Source organism: Eschrichtius robustus, chromosome 1 (genome assembly GCF_028021215.1).
Source record: "Eschrichtius robustus isolate mEscRob2 chromosome 1, mEscRob2.pri, whole genome shotgun sequence".
Taxonomy (NCBI): domain Eukaryota; kingdom Metazoa; phylum Chordata; class Mammalia; order Artiodactyla; family Eschrichtiidae; genus Eschrichtius; species Eschrichtius robustus.
Genome location: NC_090824.1, coordinates 63,831,085 through 63,854,004, shown reverse-complemented (window position 1 = coordinate 63,854,004; position 22,920 = coordinate 63,831,085). Strand labels below are relative to the sequence as shown.

The 22,920-nt window shown below is 34.5% G+C and overlaps 1 protein-coding gene across 1 annotated transcript in view; it reads right to left on the bottom strand.

The window, feature by feature from the left end:
• Positions 1–22,920, bottom strand: part of BAZ1A (bromodomain adjacent to zinc finger domain 1A) — an 89,993-nt gene that overhangs the window by 25,679 nt on the left and 41,394 nt on the right. Inside the window, exons 5-16 of the mRNA XM_068546232.1 lie at positions 22,168–22,255; positions 18,251–18,385; positions 17,352–17,451; positions 16,397–16,563; positions 14,370–14,465; positions 13,534–13,672; positions 12,066–12,212; positions 7,744–7,839; positions 7,404–7,628; positions 5,785–5,950; positions 5,439–5,552; positions 2,334–2,458 (exon numbers count right to left, since the gene is read on the bottom strand). Of these exons, the coding sequence (XP_068402333.1) occupies positions 2,334–2,458; positions 5,439–5,552; positions 5,785–5,950; positions 7,404–7,628; positions 7,744–7,839; positions 12,066–12,212; positions 13,534–13,672; positions 14,370–14,465; positions 16,397–16,563; positions 17,352–17,451; positions 18,251–18,385; positions 22,168–22,255 (1,598 nt within the window). The remainder of the gene's footprint in view (positions 1–2,333; positions 2,459–5,438; positions 5,553–5,784; positions 5,951–7,403; positions 7,629–7,743; positions 7,840–12,065; positions 12,213–13,533; positions 13,673–14,369; positions 14,466–16,396; positions 16,564–17,351; positions 17,452–18,250; positions 18,386–22,167; positions 22,256–22,920) is intronic.

The window sequence follows — 22,920 nt, the reverse complement described above, 5'->3', positions numbered from 1 at the left end:
CAGAGCTCCCTCTCCACTTGTGGGCACAGAGGAAAGGTCATGTGAGGACACAGTGAGAAGGTGCTATCACCAGCTGAGAGAGGCCTCACCAGAAATCAACCCTGCTGGCACCTTGATCTTGTACTTCCAGCCTCCAGAACTGTGATGAAATAAATTTGTTGTTTAAGCCACCCAGTCTGTAATATTTTGTTATGGTAGCATGAATAGACTAATATACTATGTTAATAAGAAACTGGCACACTTAAATATGAAGGGACACACAAAAATCTTCCATCTCCATACTGGAGAGTGTGGGCACAGTCTGTTAGTTATTTTGCAACATACATTCAGTCCTTCCTCTAAGGCAGGAGTTAGCAAACTACTTTTGTAAAGGGCTAGCTAGTAAATATTTTAGGCTCTGTGGGTCATATGGTTTTTGTCACAGCTACTCAACTCTGCCACTGTAGCATGAAAGCAGCTATAGACAATATGCAAATGAATGAGCATGGCTATATTCAATAAAACTTTATTTATGGTCACTGAGTCTGAATTTCATGTAATTTTCACGTCACAAAATATCATTCTTCATAAAATTTTTTCAACTATTTAAAACTGTAAAAACTCTTTTTAGCTCATGGGTAATATTAAAACAGGGGGCAGGGCAGATTTGGCCAATGGGCTATAGTTTACTAACCTTTGCTTTAAGGTAACAGAACCCTTAATTATTAGGCACCTAGCAATCCAAAAGAAGGACAACATTTCCCAGACTCTCTTTCCCTAGTAAACATGGCTACATTAGAAACTACTGGTCAAAGAGGTGGGAGCAGAAGCATTATATGTAACCTCTGGGTTATGCCTCTTTTTCTTCTTTCCCTCTTCCAACTAGATAGAATGGAGACAAGGTGATAAATCATTTTGGAACATGAGGATGGCAGCAAAACCCTAAGGATGACAGTACCAACAAGACAGAAGGAGCCTGGATTCCTGGTGACCTGCCTGGACTTTTATGCTGTGTTGAAGAATTAGACTTCTCTCTTGTTTCAGTCATTGTCATATTGCTTAAATGGTTGGGGAGTGTTTCTTCTTTCTATTTCTTTTGCCTGAGTTTGTGTAAGATTGGAATTATCTGCTTCTTTAAAATTTGGCAGAATTCACCGTAAAGTTGCCTAGGACTGATGTTTTCCTTATAGGAAGGCTTTTAATACGAATTCAAGATGTTTAATGGTTTAGAACAATTCACATTTTAAATTTTTTCTTTAATCCGTTTTTATAATTTGCACTTTTCTAGGATTTTGCTCCTTTTTGGCCTCTATTTTCAAATTTACTGCTATAAAATTGTTATGTTATCCCCTTATCATTAAATTTCTGCTCCATCTGTAGTTATGTTGCTTCCATTTTTAGTCCTAATTTTTTATTGTGACCACCCCCCCCCCAAATCAATTTCAACAAAGGTTTATCCAGTTTGTGTCTTTTTCAAAGAACAAACTTTTGGCTTTGTTGTTCTTCTCTATTGCAGTTTTATCTTCTATTAATTTCTACTCATATCTACTGTTTCCTTATATTTGGGGAGATTATTCCAGTTTCTACCTCTAACTTCTTAAATGAATGCCTAGGCTCAATTTGCCTTTCTTCTTTCCTAATTTGCATTAAAGCTATATAAACTTTCCTTTAAATAGAGGAACTGTATCCAACAAGTGTTAATATGCAGTATTAATTGGTTTTAAATATTTTCTGATTTCCATTAGGGTTTCTCCTTTGACCCATTACTTGGAAGTTTGTTTTAAACTCTAATAATATGAGGTTTATTTGCTTTGGATTTCTAAATCAACTGCATTGTAATCAGACAGTACAGCCTCCATGATACAAGAGGTTTTCTGTCTACTTACAATAACCATTTAGAAAATAAAGCAAAAAAAGAAAAGATACCATCCAAATTAGAGGCACAGAATAAACTTAAGGATCTCCTTAATAGTTATCAAATGAAGACGGTTAGAGATCCTCAGAAGTAATTTGTACCAAGCTTTCAAAAAAATGCATTTCCTTTGATCCAGCAATTTATGAAATTATTTTACGGCAGCAGAGATATCCATTCCCAGCAATATGACACCAATTACAAGCATTACTGATCTCTTGTACCTCTAGCAACTAAGAGGCATTCAATGCATGTAGAATGAGTATGTTATAGAATAAAAATTTCTATTTGGTCAATATAAAGTAGTAAATATGAAAACTCAACAAACACACCTTGGAATCTCAAATGGAAGCAATCTAATACATATTTCAGAATAGTGAATTAATAAAATGCCTTATCAATTAAAAACAAGCAAGAATGCCCTAAAGAAATTCTGTATTACCCCTTCTGCTTCTTTTATGTGCTCCTGGGTCATCTTCATCCTCAGTAACTGTGTCTTGATCTTGTTCCTTTTGCTCTATTTCTTTGCTCTCAGTGCTAGTATCAAAATCTTCCCTTTCTTCTTCCCTTAAGGATGAAAACAAAAATTATATTCATTAATGAATATATAATTCCATTCATGAAATATTTATTGCCTGCGTATGAAGTGCCAGGCATTATGCTTAGGAAGTAGTGAACGAGATAACACAGAGTTTACAGTCTTGCAGAGGAAACAGATAATTATATAAATCATTGTAAAATTAAAATATGTAATAAATACTAAAAAAGGAGAAGTTCAAAATGCTATGAAAGCATTTCCAGGAGAACCAAATCTAGTCTCAGGGATCAAGAGAGGCTTGCTTAAAGAAGTGACATATAAACTGCGAGACTATGGAGACTGGGGAGGGGTAAGGCGGCAGGTAAGAAGAAATCTTCATTTCTAGCAGAGGGGACAACATGCTAAGGCACTGAGCTCAAAGGAAAAGGAAGGAGCTTATAATTTTGAGAAGGTGTAAACAAAAAAGAAGTAATTCAAGATATGAATGAGAAAAAGCAGGGCTAGGTCATACTGGGCCTTGTAAGGCATCATTCAAAAAGCAATGGGAAAAACGTGGATGAGTTTAGAAAAGGGAAATGACATGATTAGAAGGCACTTTTGCTGCTATGTGGAACATCATCTGAGAGAGAAAGTAGATGAGGGGAGACCAGTAAAGAGGTCACTGTAATAGTCCAGGTAGCTGGCTGGGAGGTGATGGTGGCTCAGAGTATAAAGGAGATAAATAGACAAACAGTGGAGGAGGAAAGCAGACAAACTTCAGATATAATAAGTAGGAAGAATGAACACAATATGGATGTTTTATCTAATCCACTATATTGTCCAAATCAAAACTAAAGTTGTATGAAACCTGAGTTAATTCTACCATTTATGTTCTACATTCAAAGACAGTTTTGTAAACTCAAATGTATTTGTAACTCTCAGGAACCAGAGAGATAATGTAAATAAGTGAGGCTAGATGAGTACAAAAAATATGAAGTGGTGGGATCTGTAACATGCCTATTTTCCCTTTTTAATAATTTGAGATATCACAAGGAAAAAAAATTTGTAACTATGTGAGGTGATGAATATTAATGAAACTATGGTAATCATTTCACAATATATGCATTTATCAAATCATTGTTTTGTACACCTTAAATGAATACAATATTTTATGTCAATTACATCTCAATATAATTGGAAAAAGTTTACAAAACGTAAAAAAAATTGAGAGATAATTCACATACCGTAAAAATCACCATTTTAAAGTGTACAATTCAGTGGTTTTTAGTAATATTAACAAACTTACACAATCATTGCCTCTATCTAATTCCAGAACATTTTCACCATCCCAAAAGAAAAACCACATAGCCATTTTCATTTCCTCTTCCCCCAATGCCCCTGGTAACCACTCATCTACTTTCTGCTATGGATTTGCCTATTCTGGACTTTTCCTATAAATGGAATCATATAATACATGGCCTTTTGTGACTGACTAGCTTCTTTCACTTAGCATAATATGTTTATCCATGCTGTAGCATGTATCAGAATTCCATTCCTTTTATTGCTGAATAACATTCTGCTATATGGATATACCACAGAAGGAATATATCATTTTGTTTATCTATTCATCAACTGATAGACATTTGGGTTGTTACCATTTTTTGGCTATTAAGAATAACGCTGCTATGAACTTTCGTGTATACATTTTTAAGTGAATGTATGTTCTTAATTCTCTTGGGTATATTCCTAGGAGTGGAACTGCTGGTCACATGGTAACATATGGTTTAAATTGTTTGATGAACTGCCAAACTTATCCAAAGCAGCCACACCATTTTACACATCCCTGTGAGCAATGTATGAGAGTTCTAATTCTTTCATATTCTCACCAACATATGTTACTGTCCCTCAGTTGAATTATAGCCATCCTAGTAAGCGTGAAGTAGTATCTCATTGCAGTTTTGATATAAGTTTCCCTAATGACTAATGATGTTGAGCATCTTTTTATGAGCTTCATGTATATCTTCTTTGGAGAAATGTCCATTGAAATCCTTTGCCCATTTTTTAAATTGGGCTGTCTTTTTACTGTCGAGTTGTATGAGTTCTTTATATATTCTGGACGTCAGACCATCATCAGATATATGATTTGCAAAAATTTTGTCCCATTCTCTGGGTTGCTTTTTTTTACTTTCTTGATAGTGTTCTTTGAAGCACAAAAGTTTTCAAATTTGGTGAAGTCTATCTATTTTTTCTTTGGTTGCTTGTACTTTAGGTGTCATATCTATTAACTTTCTTAAGGTATCCAAATAAATTCCTTAAAGTATTACTGATGGCCATATAAAATACAACTGATGCAAGTTTGTGACCTATGATCTTAAGACGTAATAGGTATTTTTACATCAAAGTATAATCAAAAGTCAATACACTAAATTTGGAATACTGAGATTTTTAGAACTTCCTTGGCAGATTTTATTTAAAAATGATTATTTCTGCTAAATTTGAATATGATTTGCCATCTATAGTATGGGAAAAATTCCGGCTTGTCTTCACAGCCAATCTTCATCCCTAATATGCTGAGATGCAATGAAATACTTAGGCAGTCACTAAATTATTTAAGATGCTGACATCCTCTCCCTACACCTTCTACCAGAAGCTCCAATCTCATCTCTATTCCTCAAAAGGCTTGAAGGAGCTCTGTAAACACAGTGTACAACTGTGATGATGATGGTGGAGAGGAGAGATCCTACTAGTAATGCTAGAAACTGGTTAACAATAGCCTATTGAAAGTTTTCTGGGAAATTATAATTTATAACATTAATTCTATGAGAAAATGAGTTCTAGATTCCCTAGAAGTGCTTTTTTTTTTCTTTTTAAACATAACACGTGTATATCTGAGGACTGTCTGTATGTAAATTTCATAGGCTTGCTGACACTATCATATGTTTTCTAAAACTTTTGAAAGCATTTTAGAGTTTAAGGTGCTGATTTTTATTCTTTATGTGATCCAGATAAGCAGTGTAATTCAAACCATACCCAACAGATATATCTGCAACTGAATTTCTTTGCTCATCTTCCTTTAGTTTTTCTTGTTTCTCCTTCATTTTTTGTTCTTGCTCCTTAAGTTTTTCTTCTTTCCTTTTACGAATTCTGAAAGTTAAAATAAAATATTATAGTCTATCTGATACTTTTAACTTTTAGTATCTTGCCTTTAATCATAAAATTATAGAAAATGCTCCAAATGTTATCACAAAACCATAAAGTAGTTAATCTATTCATAACCTCTCAGTGTGAGCCAATGCCACACTGCAGCCCAACATGGTTTCAGATGTAAAGAAATAAACAGCTTTCATTAGCACAACTGACTATAATTATTTCTTACCTAGCAGCTGCTTCTTCCCTCTCTTTTCGATGTTGTTCTGCTTTTAACTCCCGAAACTCCTGCTTTGCCTGCCGTAATATGTCAACATAATCTTCAATGAAATCCCTAGTAGAAACTAGGGTCAGTAGTTTCCCACAGAGAGCATGAAGTATCTTCATTTTTTCTCCTGTCAAAAATTGGTAAATAACTTCTGGATTATCAATGACAAGAAAAATTTTAATTTGTGGCTCAATGTGAAAATGTTTAATAAAGACCAGGGAAAAGTTTCTTAAGATCAAACATGCCAATGGCATGTATGGAAAAAAAGCAACTTTGAATCCAATTAACAGTTATGTGATAGACAAGGCATTTCAAATACTAATGACTACCTTATATACTAATTAAACAGACATGAAAAATTTTCTAATTGCAAAGAATTAATTTTCAAGTTTTAATTTTCAGGCTCATGTATGAAGTTCAAATCAAAACTAAGTTATAACCACATGAATTAAAAACAAAAAAAGGCAATATGCAAATTGCTACTCTGAAAAGACTGCATAAAAACACTACTATAAATTATAAAAATTATATGTTAGATCAACTATATCTCAATAAAAAAAATTTTTTTAACTATATGAATCTTAGGAATTAGGTACCCTTATTATATGTTCTATTAAGCATATTAAATTCAATTCTATATATTTGTACATTATAATTTTTTATTTAGAAAAAGGGAAAAATAACTTCATCTTATTTTTACATATTGTGCCTCATATGTAAAATTGAGGCACAAGCACTCAAATGAATATTAGAATTTTGCAGCTACAGCTTAAATTTCTGATATACTAATAAGTAAAAGTGAAAGCTAGCTACTTCTCACTTATCCTTCTAAACTTAGTAGATGTAGTAAACTAACCACAATTTGTTTGGTTTTTTTTTTTGGCCTCACCACGCAGCATGTGGGATCCTAGTCCCCAACCAGGGATTGAACCCACGCCCCCCGCAGTGGAAGCGCGGAGCCCTAACCACTGGACTGCCAGGGAAGTCCCCATAAATTTTTAAAGTAATAGAAAATCCAAATAGAAAAAGAAAAAAATCATAAATAATTAAAGCTAATATGAATAACAACAGTAGTTAATTTACATCACTGTATTCCAACAATTTCTTTTTAAAGACTGCTTTCTCTGTTTTTTTTTTTTTTTTTTAATAAATTTATCTATTTATTTTTGGCTGTGTTGGGTCTTCGTTGCTGTGAGCGGGCTTTCTCTAGTTGCGGCGAGCGGAAGCTACTTTTCGTTGCGGTGCATGGGCTTCTCATTGGGGTGGCTTCTCTTGTTGTGGAGCATGCGCTCTAGGCGTGCAGGCTTCAGTAGCTGTGGCACGCGGGCTCAGTAGTTGTGGCGCACGGGCTTAGTTGCTCCGCAGCGTGTGGGATCTTCCCGGATCAGGGCTCGAACCCGTGTCCCCTGCATTGGCAGGTGGATTCTTAACCACTGTGTCACCAGGCAAATCCCTCTCCTTCTCTTTTAAAACTGAATATCACCTAAAATTTTCTCATCAGCTACCAAGTTTTCTGGGCGTAAGAGGATAAGAGGGTAGGAAGTAGGCAGATTATACAAATTCTAACTTGCAAAGTTTACCTGGTGTCAAATCATACACTGAAGTGCTTGACAGTTTCTTCACTAGACTGGGGTTGCTCAAACGAAGCTCCATGCAGGCATCATCTGTAGCATCAAATCCTCCTCGTTTTTGATACCTGTACTTGGCATTTGCTGATGTTACATCAGCACCTGAAGCTAAGATGTGTAGTCTGAGGATTTCAGAAAGTGTGCAGCTATCAAGATCCAAGCTTTTCAAACTGCAGCCTATAGTTGTTAAAAATGATATAGTCATTTAGAATATAAACAATAAGTCCTCAGCAATGTAAAATATACCTTTATAAAAATAAAAAAGCAAACAAAAAATAAAACCTACACATACCCTGGTGCAACTGCGGCCATGCAGCTGCCAAAGTTGCAACTGCAGACAGTGCAGATTTTGTGGGGTCTGCATCTTCATCCAAAGCCTCCGTTAAATCTTTAAGGAAATAAATACTTCATTCTAGTGCAAATCAAAGCTTGAATATTTGGGAATAATACCCTTTTAAAATGATGAAAGAAACAGCAAACAGCTTAACATTCAGGAACCTCAAAAGAACCAACACTAGGTACAACAAGCATCCTTCACATTCTGCCTAGTATCCAACTAAAACTATAAATCCTAAGACATGCACTACACACTAATTTTTCCCTTACTTAACAGAGAGAAGACAATTTCCAAGTTACCAACAAGATGCACATACACATTCCAAAAAAAAAAAAAAAAAAAGGTAAAATACACTTTAGAATGAAAAACAAATCTCCTTGCTCAACATAACTTTAGAAAAGTCTACTTTGAAAATCAGAATCTGTTTGAAGATACCCAAATCTTTTATAAATATTTTAAGATTGAATCATAACAAAGTATAAGTTGTAATCATCACCAAACCAGCACAGAAAAAGAGCTAAAAGAACTTAAAGACAGTACTGCTGTCACTTAACCAGAGATTTATCCTCTTCATTTAAATTGCTTGTTTTTATTTTGAAAACTTGCCGATCCATGAAACAATAGGAAGATATCCCTGTATTTTCTAAGTAAATTCCTTTAGCTTTGAAAACAGTGCTTAGCCTACAAATAGGACTAAAGAGCAAACCTACTGGCACAAATGTATTTAAACCATTAGGATATATAATTATTCCTTACATAGATAATAAAATTAAAATGTCACCTATGAAAAAACTTTAAGCTGATAAAAAGCCCTTCTGTTATACCAAAGTACAGCAGACACAGCTTCAGACTAAGAGTCAGATAATGTATATTCTAGTCTTAACTCTGCCAATCCCTAGTTCCTAGTTACGTAGGCTTTAGACCAGCCACTTAATTGGCTTCATTTTTCTTACAGGGGTAAGTCTCGATCAGCAGTTTTCAAATTCTCCAAGTATTTCTTGGAAGTACAATATAAAAGAGATAAAAGATGCCCTTGTTAAAGTAGGGAATAGAGATGACAATCCTGCCCATTCATTTTTCCAACTCTGCTGCAGTAGCACAGAGGAATCCCCGTACAATTTGTAAAGCTCCATGGATTAGAGCTGGAAAATCACTGGGCTAACCTGGTTCTGTGGTTCCTTAACTTTCCACTATATGATTCCCTCCCCAAAGTTCACAAGCTGAAAAAATGAACCTTAGAGAACAGAAGTGCTGTCCTTTACTAAAGGAAAAAGGCGGCTCTGGGATTATGTCTGATTACAGTCATTGACAATTTCATGGCATTTTAAAGCATAAACACTATCACACAGGAGAAGTTATCTGACTAAATGTTACATATATGCATAAGTTATTCCTACCAGGCCATGAATCTAGTCAAAATGACAGACATTATATTCTTCCTCAATAGGGAAATACTAGACCTAAAACTTTTTCAATTTTCATTTTACATATAAAGCCAAACAAACTTAAAATTAATACAGGCAGTCTAAAATTAACAACAGTCCTAGTTACAGAGCTGTATAAGTGTACTGGTTCTCTTCCTTTGTAGCAATTCAACCTATTTTATCTATAGTAAGTTATAATTTTCCTAGGACAAAGGCCTTAGGAAATGGACAACCAACAAAATGACAGCTTACTTTTAGTTGTGTTTAACATGTTAAAATATGTATCCTTTAACTCAGTTATCTACCAAATTGCACTCTCAAGAAACTGTAAATATCATTCTAGGATTTGCCGAGAGAGTCACTCAGGTACGTCATACCAAGAGAATATAGCTGAACTGTATATGGCTTGACTATGTGAAACAGATACATTTATCACCATCATAATCTACAATTAGGTGCACACAATTTCAACACTAAACAATAACATCTCAGCAAATACACAAAACTTCTATACAAGGAGAATGCTCTTTTTCCTGTACTTTGAAAGGCACTAAGTTCATGATGTAAGACTAACGAGAGGAATTGATATTTTTAATAGAAGAGTTAAAAAATTGCTGGTCAAAATTTCCAAGATTTGATATAAAAACAGGGAGACCAAAGACCAAAGAAATCAGATGTTCTGGAAGACAGATAATTACTTCTTTGCCATATAATAAGGTAATGTAACAGTCATTATGAGGCTCTAGGCCAGAGTGCCTGAGTTTTTATCCTGTCACTTTCTTATTAGCCAAATGTCTTTGGGCAAGTTAATTAGACTCCTTAAGACTAAGTTTCTTTGTGTGTAAAACGCAGAAAATAATTACATCTTCCTCACAAGGGTGGTATGAGGATTAAATGAAACAACGCATATATAGTGTCTTACTAGCTTTGTGGTCACTTACTATCTTTGTGATCTTCAGCAAATAACCTCCCTGAACCTCAGTTTTTTCATCACTAAGATAAATTCATGCTTTTATCTTCTGCCCAATTTCCCGATTTCTAAAAATAGCAAGAAACACCTTACATAATAAGACCAGCTAAAGAGGAAGTAAAAGAATATTCAATCCCATTTGATTATTCAGTGGCTTTCAGGAAGACTATGGAAGAGCTTTTTTGTTACTGAGATGGGAGAACATATGAAAAATATCTGGGGGAACAGCCTAGGGCCCTTAATGAAACTGAAATAACCATTTAAAATGTGGCCAATAATAATACACAAGTGAGAGAAGGGTGAAATTCCTTGAGTATTTTTTTCTCCCTCCCTAACATTTAAATAGTTTCAAAAAGAGCATTAAAACCTTTATTTAATGGTCAGTACATATTCAGAGGTAGACTTTATATTTATAGACAGTTCTGTATAGTAGAGCTATAAAAATTGCAGATCAAACAAATCATGAATAGAAAATATAATGGCAATACAAACGTCAACATTACATATATTTTTCCTTTACATTAGCTGATTTTCCAATACAATTTCCTTTTGACTCCACTGTTTGTCATCAGGATTTCCAAAACTACAAAATTCACCTGCTTCAAATCCTGAATTAAAAAAAGCTTTTTGTCTTGTATTAAGGTCAGAATTTGGTCAATAACCCTGTGATGTTATTGGTCATTAAGAAAACCTAAAGGCTAAAAGAACGAATATATGTTACATTGTCTCTCTTAGATAATCCATCTTTAGTGCTCATACTTGTCACTAGAAAATCTTTAGGTGTTTTATAAATGGAGTTACCCTTTTGTCTTCCCTTTAGTAGAGTTTCATTTAATTGACTAAATCATCTGAGATGACAATGAGGACCACATTGCTAAAATGGCCTTGATAAGGGACCTATGGTGATTAGCACTCAAGCTAGAGAATGTATTTTGCTTGAACTCAGCCTGTAAAATCAAAAGGCAGCTGACATTGGCTACATACTCATAATTATCCTATTGCTTCATCGACCAGGCATAAAGGAAATTAGCTCAAATTATCTATGGCCAACCATGCTATCTGAATGGAGGAATGTCCCATTTTTTTTCTACCAAGATTCTGCTATCAAGATGTCTCCAAATAGTTATCTCTTATTGTAAATTTTTATGGAATACACTAAAGTATTGTATAATAGTCCCATCTCATAATGTGGCAAAATTCACAGAGAGTATTATTCAGGAAGTCAAATCAACCTTTTAATATAAATGCTTAACAATTCCTCTGATTGAGGTAAATCCTAAATAAAACAGTGAACATACTCTACTCTGTATTAAAAATAAAAAAGGGTTTCCCCAAGAATTATTCCTACATTAATATGTACCACATGCTGACTCTAGATACTTAACTGTATAGAATTTAAAGAGCAAAATTTCTAGTTCAAACCAATTACTGAAATTTAAAAACTAAATTTTACTTAACTCTGGTCTAAAAATTGTCAGATAGGAAATGAAATCAGTGGTAATATTTTCAATTTAAAGTATTAATAACAACAATTGAAGTAATTCCTTAGGTGGGGAAAAAAAATCATGCTATTTAGTAGAATTTCTTGGAATTAGATACTAGTCAATGAAATCTGTAATGCTCCTAAATAGCAGGAGAAATCTAAAGGAGTAAAAAGCAAGACAGATTGGTGGGGTGGGGGCTGCAGCATTTTTAAGGCCATCAGAAACAGGATACATTAAAACAAAGTTGTTCTAAGACAACTGATGATGTGTTGCTAGTATATGACTCAAAAATCAAGTAATTTTATAACTGTAAAAGCCAAGTAAAGTTAAAAATTAACTAATCAAAAATTAGTTTCACTACAAAGCTACTATCAGCAAGCAATAACACTGAATTCTGACCTTTGGTGTCAGCATCAGTTATTTGCTCTTTGGCTACTTCCTCTTCTTCTTCAGCTATCGCCTGGAAGATGGCAGTCAGGAAGAAAAAAAGCAATTCACATAGTGGGCCTTCACTGTCATTTCCTACAAGAGCTTCCTCTAACACTTCTGCGAATAAAATGTTTAAAATGAATTTAAAGTTCTGGTCATGTACTGAAAAAAACAACTCCATTGGAATAATAAACATTTTCATCAACAATAGCCTGTGTAACTATTTTCTTAACTGCCCATTTATCAAAGTAGAGCCAAGTATTATTCAAGCCAAAATCAAAAATAATTTATAATGATTACAATAAAATACAATAAAATCAAAAGCCAAAATCACTGCATTCAAAGAAAGCCAAATTAGTCTCAGTAGATTGATACAGTATTTCACCTAAGTTTAAATTTGAGACGCAAATTAAGGCACATATTAAAAATTATGATTTTACTCTAATTTGAATAACAATGCCAAAGATTTATTATTGTTGTCCCACTGTTCTGAAGAGCTATGTGGGACATTACTGTTTACCAAATAGTGCACATAAGAGGTAAATAATCATCAGCATTAGGTGTAATCCTAAAATTGTGTTCAAGTCATAAATGTTTCTCATCTAATTCATCTAACCTAAACTTCTTACCTAAACCAGCGTTGTTTAGACCTTCTTGATCTGTAAGGCACAATGATTCATGCTTCACCTAGCTCATAAAGAAAAACTGAGGGAATGTGAAAGCCCTCCTGAAGAATTTACTCTTATTAAAATAAGAGTGGCATTATAATTCTGTCTTTGAGAATCTTTATTTGGATCTTAAGAAAATTATTTTGCTATTGGTCAGCTAAAAATCTAAAATGGGATCCAAAGCCCTTCTCATACTAATTTAGCTCTTATAAATGATGTAAATAAAAAGTAATAGTATGTAAGTGCAGAGGCAAAACAGAATCATAAATTAAAGTTAGGCAATAACTTGTCTCCAAATACGGCTGTCAATTTCTCCCCTCCCTGCACTTACATACCATGCCACCCTCAAGAAGTAGAGTCTATTCCTTTGCCTCCTTGAATCCCAGCAGGCCTAACTAATGGAATATGGCAGAAGTAAGGTTTGCTAGTTCCAGGCCTGGCCTTTAAGAAAACTGGCAGTTTCTGCTTCCAGCCTCTTGGAGCACTCAGCGGCCACATGAGAAGTGCAGGCTACTCTGATGGAGTGGGACACCATGTGGAGGAGCACCGAGGCATCAGGCACATGTGTGAAGAAGCCATCTTGAACATCTAGCCAGGTGAGCCTTCAGATGACTCCAGTCCCAGCCACTGTCTGACTGTAATCACATGAAGGACCCCAAGAAAGGACTGGACAGCTGGGTCCAGTGACTCCACAGAACTTTGAGAGAGAATAACTTGTTCCTTTAAGCCACTAATTTTAGCGTGAACTACAACACAGCAATAGCACTTGCCTAGGGTAACTCCCTCAGGAAACTCATCTTGAAGATCAAAAAGCTCCCCAAATGCATTAAGGAACTCCAAAACCATCAGAGCATCACCAAAGATTTCAGGAGGTAGTCTAGTTTTCACTGGAGTTGGTTCTGGAAGTTCCTGCAAGATTAAACAATTTATATAACTATTTGAACCAAGTACAGGAAACTGTAAAAGACAGATAAGATATACTCTTTACCTAAAAGAATAATTTCACGTAAAGAATTATTTCATGTGGTTCTCAACACTGGATGTTTATCATAATCCCCTTCGGAACTTTAAAAATTATAGATGCTGTGGCTTTATTCCAACTTTACTAAATCACAGTCTCTAGGGACTTTTTCCTTCATCAAACTAAGAACATAACTTTAGGCTGAACTATACTTCTGACTACCTTTCCTAGTTAAGAAGGACTGCTAACCTAGATTCTGAGGTCAAGGCATTAGCCATGTCAATATGATCTTCAATGCAGTATTTTCCTTAGGATATGGAACAGAATTAATCCATCATCTATTGACTTAGAAATGGTTCCTTATAAACTGAGATGAACAAGTTTGGTTTGGATACTTTGGTTATTTCTGGAGATGAGCAGAATCTTTGTCTAGCAATCAAACTAAATGTATGCCTGGCCCCAGTGGTTACTGGACTACCAAGGATAGCACAGATGACCAACTATTTCCACACACTAAGAATCATTATCAAAGCTTGTTATAAAATACTAACAATGTTACTTTGGAACTCTAAATATAAGCATTTGCTTAACTGGCTACTTCCTCTGTTACACAGGTGTGTGAAACATCACAGAACAAGCTCATACCTTAAGATCATCACATTCCATATCTTCTCTAGGTTTACTCCACTGCTTTAAGTATTCCATATACTTTTTCTTTTCTTCACGCAATTTCTCTCTTTCCTAAAACAAAAGGTTAATAAAAATTCTTATAAGAAATTTATAAGGCAGCACCAGCATCACCTCAGAACTAGTAAGAAATACAATTACTTGAGCCCTACCTAGACTTATTGAACCATGAACTCCGGGGTTGGGACCCAGCAATTGATGTTTTAATAAGCACTTCTGGTGATTCTGATGCACATTAAAGTGTTAAAACCACTGATGAAAACAATGCCTGCCTGACAGAACTGCTACAAAGACGAAAAATGTTCAACACATAGCAGCTCCTGGATAAATATTAATTCAATCCGACCCTGTCTATAGCAGCTCTCCCTCTACTTTAAATCAATTAGATCTTAACTAAAGAGGTAAGAAGTTATTAGAGTACCTAAAATAAAACCTCCCCTTATATTTGTAATACATTTGTTTTCAAGATTCATTTAAACCTGACTAACTGCCTAGAGACACACAGAGGGGACAGTATACAATTGGTGAACTTTTCGCTCACTTGGTCTTTTGAAACCCTTACTTCTTGTTTCTGGTATTTGAAACTGCAAGATAAATGCTGACCCTAAAAAGTCTCTAATAAAGCAAAATGTAAACAAAATATTTTATTATAATTATTTCCAATAAATATATGTTAATGTATGTAATAATATATATGTTTAATATATGTTAATATTCTTTCTTTGAAATTTAGTAACACTGAAAGTAAACAGATATACACTTATCAAATTTAACATGAAACAACTAGATAGTTACAGAATTTATTAACTGTGCTTCGAGCGGTCTGCTGAAATAAACTCCCCCTCCCCCCAAATAATTCTTGCAGGATGTAATGAGATGGGTATTTTCATTCACTGTTGCTAAGTGAATATACATAAGTACATCTGGCAAACAAATATCTATGTCCACGATGTATAGAAAGTTTTAAAAATGTTCTTACCCTTGACCTATTATTTCAGTTCTACAAATTTATCCAGACACAATCCAAAAAGAGGAAAGACTTTTGTTCATAAACTTGAACAAAGTATCATTATTTATGAGCAAAAATTTTTAAATGTTTACCTAGATCTATTTGATTAACGATTATATGCAGTCACTAAAAATTCCACCTCACTTATTTAGTTTATTTAATACCATGATGGAATGTTTATAATGTTAAACAAAAAATATATATACAAAATTATAAATACTGGATCTTATTCTTTAAGGCCCAGAATAAAGACTAGAAATAAATTAATCAAAGCATTAATGCTATCTCTAAATGTTACCATTTAGATTACAAGTGGTTTTTTTTTTCTTGCTTTCTATTTTTTTCTGGAGTAAACATGTATCAGACACTCCCTACTCCCACCCAAGGGGCTATAAGAAATAATTCAAGAAACACATGCAATTTAAATGAGCACAATGTGTAACACCTAGGCTACTTGTGAATATCCCAGGAAACCAATGACAATGACTGACTTTAGAAGAAACCAGCTATAGAATTCTCTAAGGAATATCTACCACTGAAGGTTATAATCAAAGATTTGCTGAAATACCTATTATCACAGATACCTTATTCTTTAAGGAGAATAAGAACACTGCACTAATTCTTATTAATCATGCATTTTATTGTACTTTTCTAACGATGTATTTTACTTTTGAAAGTTTTACATATATTGTCTTCCTTAAATATGGAAGTCTAAATAATGAAGAAAATCAACTTTAGAATTGTACTTTAGAAGAGGCTTTGAGGTGTAAAGGCATGCATATATGTTGAACCTTAAATCATTCATTAAATCTTCCAAAGCAAAAGGGAGATAAACCAGTACTGTTTATCAGCGCTCTATGCACAACTATAAATGTAAATGAAAGTGATAAAAGCATTTGAAAATTAACCATGAATTTAAATATATAAAGTACTATTAACTATCTGTGGAGGGCGTAACTAATATACTTGAGTATACCTTTTCTCTTTCTATTTTAAGCCTCTCTTTTTCTTCTTTCTTCTTCAGTCTCTCTTCTTCAACAATTTTCTTCAATTCTTCCTTCTTTTTCTCTTTATCTTCCTTTTCTTTTTTCTTTGCCTCTAGGGCATCTGCTTTTTCTCTTTTTAATTTAGCCTTTTCAAAAGCTGTGGAGAAGGTCAAACTTAGAAAAGTACACAGACAGAAAATAACACATTTTTTTAATGTAACAAAAGAATCCCTGAAATATCTTAAGGTTAAATCAAGAGAGACTCCCAGGGGTTGTAAATTACTGGAGGGAGTCAGCAAGTGATTAAAATGGGAAGAGCAAGTTGGCTGTGTTTAAGACAAACTACTGCCCTGGGACAAACATATACCTGCCTTTGAAAGCCCTGCTATTCAAAGTGTGGTCCTAAGACCAGCAGCAAGGTATCACCTTGTTGCAAATGCAGAATCTCTTCTCCCACCCAGGCCTACTAATTTAGAATCTTCATTTTAGTAAGATTTCTAAGATTCCTGTGTACAGTCACATTTGGGAAGCAGTGTTTTATAAGGCTGTAGGAATCAAACAAAAATGGACCAAAACAGTTTGAAAGCCCTAGAAACTTGCCAACTTGTGCTTAATCTAGCGTTAGGTCAGTTTAACAGGGGATATGTTATACCCTGAAATACTGTTTTAAGAGATAAACAGAGGTCTCATTTAGTAAAGAAATTAATTATAATCTGAGGGAAAAAACTATGTTTAAGAAAAACCAAGACAGAAATATGCCATTTTAGAAACACCCCCTGCCTGGGCACAGAGAAATATTCTTTCCTATAACTAACAGTTTTTGGAGAGAAAAAAGGTGTTAAGAAGGCAGACAACAAATGAAGTTGAAGGAATTGGAGAACTAACATTTATTAAGCCTGTTCTGTTTGCCAAGATCTTTGGTATATCCTTTACATTAAAACTCACCCAGTGACTTCATTTCTTCTTGTTTCAAAAGTTTGTCTCTTTCTTTAGTAGCTCTGTTCCTATAACCTGCAACAGTCTGTTTATTAGCAATGCTGTCCTCCTAAAAAAAAAAAAACCAAAAACAAAAACCCAGAAAACTAAAGTTGTAGAACCACTAAAGTTGTAAACTAATCGTCTGCTTTGTTCTTACAGTAAAAATAAAAAACAAAAAATTCAATTATACTTTATACTAAGGTTTTATTCTAAAGTATAACTGAACATTTATTAACTCTAATCATAGTAACATACAGAATATGAGTTAATCCTATAGTTCTACAAATTAGTACAAAAACCTCCCAGGAAAAACAAACAGTAATATATAAGAGGAGCCTTAAAAATATGCATTAGAAAAACAAACAAACAAAAATCTTCCAGGGTAAACTAGATGGTGTAGACGTCAAATAAGAAAGAGACAGAGAAAAGACATGTCAGAGACATTTTTGTAGCCAATATTAAACATGTCAAAAGTTTATTTTTACTTTATTTCTTGGGAGATTAAGGTCTCTAGCCTGCTTAATTGTGATACCATTATCTCGTATCTTTTAAGTGATCTTTACATTTCAATTCCATAACTTATTCCCTGTATTTCATTCTGCTTTACATTTTAGTGATTGCTTATAGGCTTGCTTCCACTTCAGTATAAAATCCCTGTGGCATGAGAATCATGTCTAATTCACACTTGAAACTTCTACAAGCCTCATTGCTAAGCAGTTATTAACATACAGTACCCACCTTTTTTGTGTGTGAAGGAATGTGTTCCTTCTTACAGGCTACAGAGGTGAAGGGAGCCAAATCCCACTCTTAATTTTGGTTAGTTTTATTAAGAACTACAATGTAGTTTTTATCCGTTCTCTACTTACCTGACTAACAGATACTCGTTTGGGAGGTCTCCCTCTTCTTCTGTTAGCCAGACTGAAGATAAATGTGGGTGGATCATCAGGGAAAAAATAAGAAAAATCTTGTTCTGCTATTTTATATGTTGAAAGAGATGATGCCTTCATTAAAAAAAGACACAGGGTACAATAATAACACATTAGTAAACCATATACAGATAAGCGCTAACATGTCATATGATTACTGTTAAAGACCAGGTCAAAACCATTAGAATTTTATGTGTATTATGCAGTAACATATATTTTATTTCTTGATCCTTTTAAAAACTATATAATTAATCAGATTTACCATAAAGAAAACAACAATTCAAAGGATTGCTTCACCATAAAGTACTCAAGAATGCTTCAACAGTTTCCTGAATTCTAAAACTATCTCAAAATTACATTTATACAATAATCTTTTTTGTTTGCTTTTGACTAATTTTGTATGAGATTTTCTATGTAAATAAATAATCCATATATTTAATATTAAAAAATCCACTGTATTAAACCAATACGTTCTTAGCCATTTCTAACTGCTGAACATTTAGATTCCCCCCCCCAGTTTGGAGTGATAACTTAGATACTTTATGTATCAAATTTTAAAGTTGGTCTGGATAAAAGCAGAAATATTGATCAATTCCTATAAAGTTTCAAATCAAAATTTAAGTTCGGAGAAGTCAACCTCATCTTTACCATGAGTGGTGTGGTTCTAGGATAATTTGCTAAAATCAAGAGTTTCTCTCCTTCTACTTCATATTCGGAACTTGTTCACCTTTCATCTATGTCCAACTCTAAACTTCTTCTTTTTAAAAAATATTTATTTATTTAATTGGCTGCCTCAGGTCTTAGGTGTGGCACGCGGGATCTTCGGTGCGGCATACGGGATCTTTAGTTGCGGTGCGCAGGCTCCAGAGCGCGGGCTCTCTAGTTGTGGCGTGTGGGCTCTAGGGTGCGCAGGCTTAGTTGCCCCGTGGCATGTGGGATCTTAGTTCCCCGACCAGGGATTGAACCCGCATCCCCTGCATTGGAAGGCGGATTCTTTTTTAAAATAAATAAATAAATTTATGTATTTATTTATTTATTTTTGGCTGCATTGGGTCTTCGTTGCTGCACGCGGGCTTTCTCTAGTTGCGGCAAGTGGGGGCTACTCTTTGTTGCGGTGCATGGGCTTCTCAGCGCGGTGGCCTCGCTTGCTGCAGAGCACCGGCTCTAGGCGCGCGGGCTTCATTAGTTGTGGTGCACGGGCTTAGTTGCTCCGTGGCATGTAGGATCTTCCCGGACCAGGGCTCAAACCCATGTCCCCTGAGAATTGGCAGGCGGATTCTTAACCACTGCACCACCAGGGAAGTAGAAGGTGGATTCTTAACCACTGGACAACCAGGGAAGTCCCTAAACTTCTTAATTTTGATTAAGCAATTCTGAAGATTACTTTTGGTCTAACGGCCAAGATCATCACTCTTTCTTTCTCTCCAAAAAAAAAAATGCCATTTACAGAAATACAGAAAATGTGATGATACAAAATTTTAAGTTATTAACAAAATAGGAATGCTTCTACTTGGAATTCAATTTTCTATATAATATTTTTACTTTTGGTAGAACATAGCTTTTAACACCTAAAAGTCAATCAGTTCTGGCCATCAGAGTAAATCTAGAGTCCATTAAGATTTTACATTAAAGTAAATTCCATTAAGATGGCTGTCTACTATCCCACTTAAATAACCTGTGAATGTAGAGAACTGCCCTTTAAGTATGAATGGGTGGTTACCCAAAAAAGGTCAAAATAGGTTTTAATATATTAATTGCCAAGGTGTCCTCATTCACACACACAACACACACAATAAACAAAAATACCACATCTTTGTGTTCTTGCAGGTACTCGTAACAACAGTCTACACTCACACACAGGGTATCAAACTTTGTTGTTGTTGTTATTTATTTATTTATTTGGCTGCGTCGGGTCTTAGTTGTGGCATGCAGAATCTTTCATTGCAGTGCACAGGCTCTCTAGTTGTGGCTCGCGGACTCCAGAGCACACAGGCTCAGGAGTTGTGGCACACAGGCTTAAGTTGCCCTGCGGCATGTGGGATCTTAGTTCCCCGACCAGGGATAGCACCTGCGTCCCCTGCATTGGAAGACGGATTCTTTACCACTGGACCACCAAGGAAGTCCCCAAACTTTGTTGTTTTGAGGGGGTGTGTGCATGTGTGCAAGTACACTAGAATATCCACTAACCGTCTTTCATTATACTCTAAGAGAAAAATGTTTACTGTCACCTTAACTTTCAATATTTATTAAGTAAAGTTGAATTTCTTTTCATGTTTACTGACTTTGTTTTCCTTGGTGAATAACTGCTGATGTCCTTCGACATTTTTTCCCTAATTAGGTTGTTTTTGTTCACTGATGTGTAAGAGATCTTAGAAAGTTAGGTGAATTAGCCAACTGGCTATTTATGATACACATATGCAACTATTCACATATTCACTGACTGCCTATCAAGTGTCAGGCACTGTTCTAGCCACTTATCACAAGTATCTAAATCAACTTTTTGCAAGCATCATTCTACATGGCTACCTGTTCAATACTATATAGACAGAATGCTTAAATTATGTTCTCTTATCAAAGACAAATATTTTAGAAATTTTTCTTTCAGATGATTCTACCTTATGTGTTTTCAAGTTTTAATACTTCATCCACTGTGAATTTTGATCATGTCTGTCTATTTTTCTAATGGGGTGTTTATGTTTTATAATTGATTTGAGCTCCTCACTGTATTCACTGAAAGTATTTTTCCTCCAGCACTTGCCCTTGAAATATATTCATGACATTTTTAAACCTACATAAGTTTATACTGTCAAATCAATCTCATCTTTGGTACTTCTTTTCTACTGCTCCTTCTAAGTACTTCAGCATAAATGACATTAAGAGTTATCTCATGTCTTTTTTTTTTTTGAGTTAGACCCAACTTTATTTTTTCAAATAGTTAACCAAGGGTCCCAGTTCTATTTATTAAATAATCTATCTTGGTCTCTAGATTTGAAATGCTACTTTTCACATAGAGTAAATACATCTATTCTTTTACTTCATATCTTTTCTTTTGATGTAACATTTACATATGATGAAATGCACAAATCTTAAGCATACAGTAGCTGATTTTTGACACATGCATACATCTCTCTAACCCATTCTTTTGCTTTTTTACTTAGTGTCTCTCTCCCAGTATGAGTTAAATATTTCTCATTTAAAAAAATCAGTTTTAGTTTCACCATTTAACTTTTTACTTAGTATACAATGTGAGGTATCTAAACTTGATTTTTTCCCTCTGAATGGTTATGAATAAAATATAATCTATCTGCTTAGTATTGGTCTCTGAGATTCTTTTTATTACATATATATTGTTTTCCTAACTAGTAGGATCTATTTTAGCATTGTTCTTTGACTCTGTTTTTGTGAGCCAGTACTACACCATTAGAAAGCACTAGTTGCCCTACACGCGTAACTTTTTTTTTTTTTCAGCCGCGTGGCTTGCGGGATCTTAGTTCCCCAACCGGGGATTGAACCCACACTCCCTGCAGTGGAAAGGTGGAGTCCTACCCACTGGACCACCAGGGAATTCTCCCCATAACTTTTCTTTCTCCAAGTTTTCCCTCTATTCTCATCTGTCTTGGTTGATCTTTTTTATACACGGAAAAAAGTGGAAGTACCTGACCCACTTAGCTATTCTAGCAATTGCAAAAAACAGTATTTAATCCAATGAAAATTACTAAAACTGGCTCCAGATAAAAAGAGAGCTATTTTCAACCAAATTTGGAGTAACATTTCTGCAACGTTACAACTTTATAACACCGCTCATTTTTCTCTTTTTTCCCCTTCTTTCCAACAAATAATATCACTGTTCTGATTACCTTAATTTTAATGACTCCATCTTGTGGTTCACAGTGTTGCTTCAGAAAAAGCTTTAGTTTATCACGAGAAAATAGGTGTTTTCTCCGGCTACAAGGGGAAAAGGAGGAGAAAGAAGAAAGTGTTAGTATCAAAGAATTCAATCTGAACTCCATCATCTCTTTTGAATGCATAACCTCAATTTCAAGCCTAGGAAAAGAAGAAACGAAGACCCAACACAGCCAAAAATAAATAAATTAATTAATTAATTAAAAACAACAACAACAACAACAACAAAACTTTCCTTCCCCCACTCCCCGCCACAGCACTTTGACCTTTAAAAAAGAAAAAAGAAACAGTATATGCATTTGTTGCTTAGGAACCACTCAGAAATCAAATAAACCTCAAGGAAAATATACCACACAGAGTAAACCAAATTTTATAAAACTAGATGATCATTCCTACAAGTATCACCATTAAAATTCTTAACATAATAAAAATTCGTAGATTACCATATATTATCACATAATACTATGTAAATCAACATTCAAAAGGATATTGTGAATAGAACTGAACATGGGTTTTTATCAAATTCTAAAATATTTTGTATTTAAACATCATATGGCAGCCAACTAATTCATGGGATTAAAATTAAAGAGAGTTAGAGTTATTATGATTCTAAAAATACACCTTTTCATTTTCCCTTGCTCCCAAATTAAAAAACAGAACGACCACCATACACAGAGCAGAACAAAAAAATAACACACAAGTATTTC